The 7,500-nt window shown below is 49.0% G+C and overlaps 1 protein-coding gene across 8 annotated transcripts in view; it reads left to right on the top strand.

Moving 5' to 3' along the window:
• The window catches only part of LOC139381096 (homeobox protein Meis1-like), a 200,354-nt gene that overhangs the window by 82,433 nt on the left and 110,421 nt on the right, over positions 1-7,500 (top strand). For all 8 annotated transcript variants that reach the window (XM_071124370.1, XM_071124369.1, XM_071124368.1 and 5 more), the window contains exon 8: positions 1,056-1,201. In XM_071124370.1, coding sequence (XP_070980471.1) covers positions 1,056-1,201 — 146 coding nt within the window. The remainder of the gene's footprint in view (positions 1-1,055; positions 1,202-7,500) is intronic.

A 7,500-nucleotide genomic window follows, 5' to 3' on the forward strand; every position in this document is an offset into this window, starting at 1 on the left:
TTTGTTGCTGTCGTTTGAGCTTCCCACTCTGTTTTCTCTCCTCTTCTATTTTTCCTTGTCTTCTTTTTCTGTTTCCACTTTTCATCTCATCCCCTTTTGTAGTGCCGTGTAACTCCCCCACCTGAGGTAGAATGGTGGAGCGCGCCCGCCGGGGCGAGGGTTCAATAACTATCCCCCCCCCCAAGGATAATAACGACTAAATCTCTCTGTCATTTTCAATTCTATTGCCGGAGAGTGGGGAAATCCAACCCTACAACTCCTTTGTTGCTCTCTCTCTCTCGCTCTCTCTCTCTCGCTCTCTCTCTCTGCCTAACTCTCTCTGCCTCTCTCTCTCTGTCTCTCTCTCTCTCTCTCTCTCTGCCTCTCTCTGTCTCTCTCTGCCTCTCTCTCTGTCTCTCTCTCTCTCTCTCTGCCTCTCTCTCTCTCTCTCTCTCTCTGCCTCTCTCTCTCTGCCTCTCTCTCTCTCCCTCTCTCTCTCTGCCTCTCTCTCTCTCTCTGCCTCTCTCTCTGTCTCTCTCTCCCTCCCTCTCTCTCTCTGCCTCTCTCTCTCTCTCTCACTGTATCTTCTTTCTCAGTCTCTCTCTCTCTCTCGCTGCCTCTCTCTCTCTCTCTGCCTGTCTCTCTGTCTCTCTGTCTCTCTCTCTCTCTCTGCCTCTCTCTCTGTCTCTCTGTCTCTCTCTCTCTCTCTCTCTCTCTCTCTCTCTGTATCTTTCTCAGTCTCTCTCTCTCTGCTGTGTTTATGAGCCAGTGTTGATGCTATGAAAAGAGAGGGGTTATTTATAAAAGCATTAAAAAATGAATGCATTCCAGATCAGAGGTGCTTGGTTTCCCAGCTATTCTGTTAGCGGTTCATTGTTGCCTTCTTCACCCAACATTATGTGCAGACAAAGCCCTTAGCTGCATTCCTCTCAAATCATATTTATGTATTTTGACCCCAGAAGAATAAGGGATGAGAAGAAAAGGGGGATGAGAAGAAGAGATGGTATGAATAAGTTAACAAACAAACAGTCTCTCTGATCTCATTGTTACTTTCTGTTTCCCTCTTCATGTGTCAGGCGACGGCATGGACAACAGTGTGGCTTCGCCGAGCACAGGAGACGAAGACGACCCGGACAAAGAGAAGAAAAGGAACAAGAAGAGAGGCATCTTCCCTAAAGTGGCCACCAACATCATGAGAGCCTGGCTCTTCCAGCACCTAACGGTGAGTTGAGCATCTCTGCCTCCTGCAACATCTCTGTTTTTACTCCTGGTCCTGTCTGTCTCCTTAGATGCTTTACAATATGTTCTTACGCACACGCACACGCACACACACACACACACGTGCACATGCATGCACTGAGGCAATGCAATGCTAGAGGCTGTGTCACAACCGGCTGTGATCGGGAGGCCAATTTGCCAAGCGGGGGGGCGTCATTGTAGATATGAATTTGTTCTTAACTGACTTGCCTAGTTAAATAAAACATGAATAGATAAATAAACATACACACACACACGCATATTCATACATCATGTTACACATGAACATAGTGTTTCTCAGACACACACACACGCATATTCATACATCATGTTACACATGAACATAGTGTTTCTCAGACACACACACACGCATATTCATACATCATGTTACACATGAACATAGTGTTTCTCAGACACACACACACGCATATTCATACATCATGTTACACATGAACATAGTGTTTCTCAGACACACACACACGCATATTCATACATCATGTTACACATGAACATAGTGTTTCTCAGACACACACACACGCATATTCATACATCATGTTACACATGAACATAGTGTTTCTCAGACACACACACACGCATATTCATACATCATGTTACACATGAACATAGTGTTTCTCAGACACACACATTTTTCAGACCTCCTCCTTTCCAACAATGTCTCCCGGCTCGTAGTGTGAATACCAGGAACTTCACACAACAGAGAGGGCTCTGTGTAATATAGGATCTCTCTCTCTCTCTCTCCCTCTCTCTCTCTCTCTGTCTCTGTCTCTGTCTCCCTCTCTCTCCCTCTCTCTCTCCCTCTATCTCTCTCTCTCTGTCTCTCTCTGTCTCTCTCTGTCTCCGTCTCCCTCTCTCTCCCTCTCTCTCTCTCTCTCTGTCTCTCTCTGTCTCTCTCTGTCTCTCTCTCTCTGTCTCTCTATCTCTCTCTCTCTCTCTCTCTCTCTCTCTGTCTCTCTCTGTCTCTCTCTCTCCCTCCTCATCTGGTGTAATTGGATCATCTTGAAGCTAAGCTAACCTGCCCCTGGCCAGAGACAACGCCGTAGATAAGACCTTCATTATTCACCAAGAACAAATCTGGACACTATTTATCAGTCAGGCGCTTGGAATTCTGTGAAAGGCCTGTGGTTTTGGTTTCTTGGTTTCACGATAATGTCTAGGAGCACCAGTGCTGTAGGCCGTGTTATCTCCCCATTACATTACAAGGTGAATATATCGTCTAGAATGAGCGTTAGGATGCATTTACAGTAGATAACACTTCAATGTGATATAGGAGCCATGTTAGTGTCCCATTAACATTTTACACAAGTGGAATGTTGAGATAATGCTATGTGACTGAAAGTCTAGAATTCAGAACTATAGAACACATTCCAGAAGTTTCTCTCTCTAAAGACGTGGCTCTGACTAGAACTGTAAGCTGCCCTGTCTCCTTATATGCATTGGTGATATTAGTGGGTCAGATTGTTGGCGTCTGTTATCGTTGTCCCAGAGGTGTGCTAGCGGTTAGCGGTGTGTGTAGCCTATGTGCTATATGAGAGACTGAGGGTATCCCCACCTGTACGGACGGACGGACGGACAGCACAGCTCGAATTGTCCTCTTAGTTCCTGGGTGTTGTATTGTCATTATACCTGAGGAGGAAGCCAGGAGGCTGTGGGTTGTATTGTCATTATACCTGAGGAGGAAGCTGTGGGTTGTATTGTCATTATGCCAGAGGAGGAAGCCAGGAGGCTGGGGGTTGTATTGTCATTATACCTGAGGAGGAAGCCAGGAGACTGGGGTTTGTGTTGCCATTATGCCTGAGGAGGAAGCCAGGAGGCTGGGGGTTGTATTGTCATTATGCCTGAGGAGGAAGCCAGGAGGCTGGGGGTTGTATTGTCATTATACCTGAGGAGGAAGCCAGGAGGCTGGGGGTTGTATTGTCGTTATACCTGAGGAGGAAGCTGGGGGTTGTATTGTCATTATGCCTGAGGAGGAAGCTGGGGGTTGTATTGCCATTATGCCAGAGGAGGAAGCTGGGGGTTTTATTGTCATTATGCCAGAGGAGGAAGCTGGGGGTTGTATTGCCATTATGCCAGAGGAGGAAGCTGGGGGTTTTATTGCCATTATGCCTGAGGAGGAAGCTGGGGGTTGTATTGTCATTATGCCTGAGGAGGAAGCTGGGGGTTGTATTGCCATTATGCCTGAGGAGGAAGCCAGGAGGCTGGGGGTTGTATTACCATTATGCCTGAGGAGGAAGCTGGGGGTTTTATTGCCATTATGCCTGAGGAGGAAGCCAGGAGTCTGGGGGTTGTATTGTCATTATACCTGAGGAGGAAGCCAGGAGGCTGGGGGTTGTATTGTCATTATACCTGAGGAGGAAGCTGGGGGTTGTATTGTCATTATACCTGAGGAGGAAGCTGGGGGTTGTATTGTCATTATACCTGAGGAGGAAGCCAGGAAGCTGGGTGTTGTATTGTCATTATACCTGAGGAGGAGGCTGGGGGTTGTATTGTCATTATGCCAGAGGAGGAAGCTGGGGGTTGTATTGCCATTATGCCAGAGGAGGAAGCTGGGGGTTTTATTGCCATTATGCCTGAGGAGGAAGCTGGGGGTTGTATTGTCATTATGCCAGAGGAGGAAGCTGGGGGTTGTATTGCCATTATGCCAGAGGAGGAAGCTGGGGGTTGTATTGCCATTATGCCAGAGGAGGAAGCTGGGGGTTTTATTGCCATTATGCCTGAGGAGGAAGCTGGGGGTTGTATTGTCATTATGCCAGAGGAGGAAGCTGGGGGTTGTATTGTCATTATACCTGAGGAGGAAGCTGGGGGTTGTATTGTCATTATACCTGAGGAGGAAGCCAGGAGGCTGGGGGTTGTATTGTCATTATGCCTGAGGAGGAAGCCAGGAGGCTGGGGGTTGTATTGTCATTATGCCTGAGGAGGAAGCCAGGAGGCTGGGGGTTGTATTGTCATTATGCCTGAGGAGGAAGCCAGGAGGCTGGGGGTTGTATTGTCATTATGCCTGAGGAGGAAGCCAGGAGGCTGGGGGTTGTATTGTCATTATGCCTGAGGAGGAAGCTGGGGGTTGTATTGTAATTATACCTGAGGAGGAAGCCAGGAGGCTGGGGGTTGTATTGTCATTATGCCTGAGGAGGAAGCCAGGAGGCTGGGGGTTGTATTGTCATTATGCCTGAGGAGGAAGCTGGGGGTTGTATTGTCATTATACCTGAGGAGGAAGCTGGGGGTTGTATTGTCATTATACCTGAGGAGGAAGCTGGGGGTTGTATTGTCATTATACCTGAGGAGGAAGCCAGGAGGCTGGGGGTTGTATTGTCATTATGCCTGAGAAGGAAGCCAGGAAGCTGGGTGTTGTATTGTCATTATACCTGAGCAGGAAGCCAGGAGTCTGGGGGTTGTATTGTCATTATACCTGAGGAGGAAGCTGGGGGTTGTATTGTCATTATGCCAGAGAAGGAAGCCAGGAGGCTGGGGGTTGTATTGTCATTATACCTGAGGAGGAAGCTGGGGGTTGTATTGTCATTATACCTGAGGAGGAAGCTGGGGGTTGTATTGTCATTATGCCAGAGAAGGAAGCCAGGAGGCTGGGGGTTGTATTGTCATTATACCTGAGGAGGAAGCTGGGGTTTGTGTTGCCATTATGCCTGAGGAGGAAGCCAGGAGGCTGGGGGATGTATTGTCATTATACCTGAGGAGGAAGCCAGGAGGCTGGGGGTTGTATTGTCATTATGCCTGAGGAGGAAGCCAGGAGGGTGGGGGTTGTGTTGCCATTATGCCTGAGGAGGAAGCCAGGAGGCTGGGGGTTGTATTGTCATTATACCTGAGGAGGAAGCTGGGGGTTGTATTGCCATTATGCCAGAGGAGGAAGCTGGGGGTTTTATTGTCATTATGCCAGAGGAGGAAGCTGGGGGTTGTATTGCCATTATGCCAGAGGAGGAAGCTGGGGGTTTTATTGCCATTATGCCTGAGGAGGAAGCTGGGGGTTGTATTGTCATTATGCCTGAGGAGGAAGCTGGGGGTTGTATTGCCATTATGCCTGAGGAGGAAGCCAGGAGGCTGGGGGTTGTATTACCATTATGCCTGAGGAGGAAGCTGGGGGTTTTATTGCCATTATGCCTGAGGAGGAAGCCAGGAGGCTGGGGGTTGTATTGTCATTATACCTGAGGAGGAAGCCAGGAGGCTGGGGGTTGTATTGTCATTATACCTGAGGAGGAAGCCAGGAGGCTGGGGGTTGTATTGTCATTATACCTGAGGAGGAGGCCGGGGGTTGTATTGTAATTATACCTGAGGAGGAAGCTGGGGGTTGTGTTGTCATTATACCTGAGGAGGAAGCTGGGGGTTGTATTGTCATTATACCTGAGGAGGAAGCTGGGGGTTGTATTGTAATTATACCTGAGGAGGAAGCTGGGGGTTGTATTGTAATTATACCTGAGGAGGAAGCTGGGGGTTGTATTGTCATTGTGCCTGAGGAGGAAGCTGGGGGTTGTATTGTCATTATGCCTGAGGAGGAAGCTGGGAGTTGTATTGTCATTATACCTGAGGAGGAAGCCAGGAAGCTGGGGGTTGTATTGTCATTATACCTGAGGAGGAAGCTGGGGGTTGTATTGTCATTATACCTGAGGAGGAAGCTGGGGGTTGTATTGTCATTATACCTGAGGAGGAAGCCAGGAAGCTGGGTGTTGTATTGTCATTATACCTGAGGAGGAGGCTGGGGGTTGTATTGTCATTATGCCAGAGGAGGAAGCTGGGGGTTGTATTGCCATTATGCCAGAGGAGGAAGCTGGGGGTTTTATTGCCATTATGCCTGAGGAGGAAGCTGGGGGTTGTATTGTCATTATGCCAGAGGAGGAAGCTGGGGGTTGTATTGCCATTATGCCAGAGGAGGAAGCTGGGGGTTGTATTGCCATTATGCCAGAGGAGGAAGCTGGGGGTTTTATTGCCATTATGCCTGAGGAGGAAGCTGGGGGTTGTATTGTCATTATGCCAGAGGAGGAAGCTGGGGGTTGTATTGTCATTATACCTGAGGAGGAAGCTGGGGGTTGTATTGTCATTATACCTGAGGAGGAAGCCAGGAGGCTGGGGGTTGTATTGTCATTATGCCTGAGGAGGAAGCCAGGAGGCTGGGGGTTGTATTGTCATTATGCCTGAGGAGGAAGCCAGGAGGCTGGGGGTTGTATTGTCATTATGCCTGAGGAGGAAGCCAGGAGGCTGGGGGTTGTATTGTCATTATGCCTGAGGAGGAAGCCAGGAGGCTGGGGGTTGTATTGTCATTATGCCTGAGGAGGAAGCTGGGGGTTGTATTGTAATTATACCTGAGGAGGAAGCCAGGAGGCTGGGGGTTGTATTGTCATTATGCCTGAGGAGGAAGCCAGGAGGCTGGGGGTTGTATTGTCATTATGCCTGAGGAGGAAGCTGGGGGTTGTATTGTCATTATACCTGAGGAGGAAGCTGGGGGTTGTATTGTCATTATACCTGAGGAGGAAGCTGGGGGTTGTATTGTCATTATACCTGAGGAGGAAGCCAGGAGGCTGGGGGTTGTATTGTCATTATGCCTGAGAAGGAAGCCAGGAAGCTGGGTGTTGTATTGTCATTATACCTGAGCAGGAAGCCAGGAGTCTGGGGGTTGTATTGTCATTATACCTGAGGAGGAAGCTGGGGGTTGTATTGTCATTATGCCAGAGAAGGAAGCCAGGAGGCTGGGGGTTGTATTGTCATTATACCTGAGGAGGAAGCTGGGGGTTGTATTGTCATTATACCTGAGGAGGAAGCTGGGGGTTGTATTGTCATTATGCCAGAGAAGGAAGCCAGGAGGCTGGGGGTTGTATTGTCATTATACCTGAGGAGGAAGCTGGGGTTTGTGTTGCCATTATGCCTGAGGAGGAAGCCAGGAGGCTGGGGGATGTATTGTCATTATACCTGAGGAGGAAGCTGGGGGTTGTATTGTCATTATACCAGAGGAGGAAGCCAGGAGGCTGGGGGTTGTATTGTCATTATGCCTGAGGAGGAAGCCAGGAGGGTGGGGGTTGTGTTGCCATTATGCCTGAGGAGGAAGCCAGGAGGCTGGGGGTTGTATTGTCATTATACCTGAGGAGGAAGCTGGGGGTTGTATTGCCATTATGCCAGAGGAGGAAGCTGGGGGTTTTATTGTCATTATGCCAGAGGAGGAAGCTGGGGGTTGTATTGCCATTATGCCAGAGGAGGAAGCTGGGGGTTTTATTGCCATTATGCCTGAGGAGGAAGCTGGGGGTTGTA

This window comes from Oncorhynchus clarkii, chromosome 23 (assembly GCF_045791955.1).
Source record: "Oncorhynchus clarkii lewisi isolate Uvic-CL-2024 chromosome 23, UVic_Ocla_1.0, whole genome shotgun sequence".
NCBI lineage: Eukaryota > Metazoa > Chordata > Actinopteri > Salmoniformes > Salmonidae > Oncorhynchus > Oncorhynchus clarkii.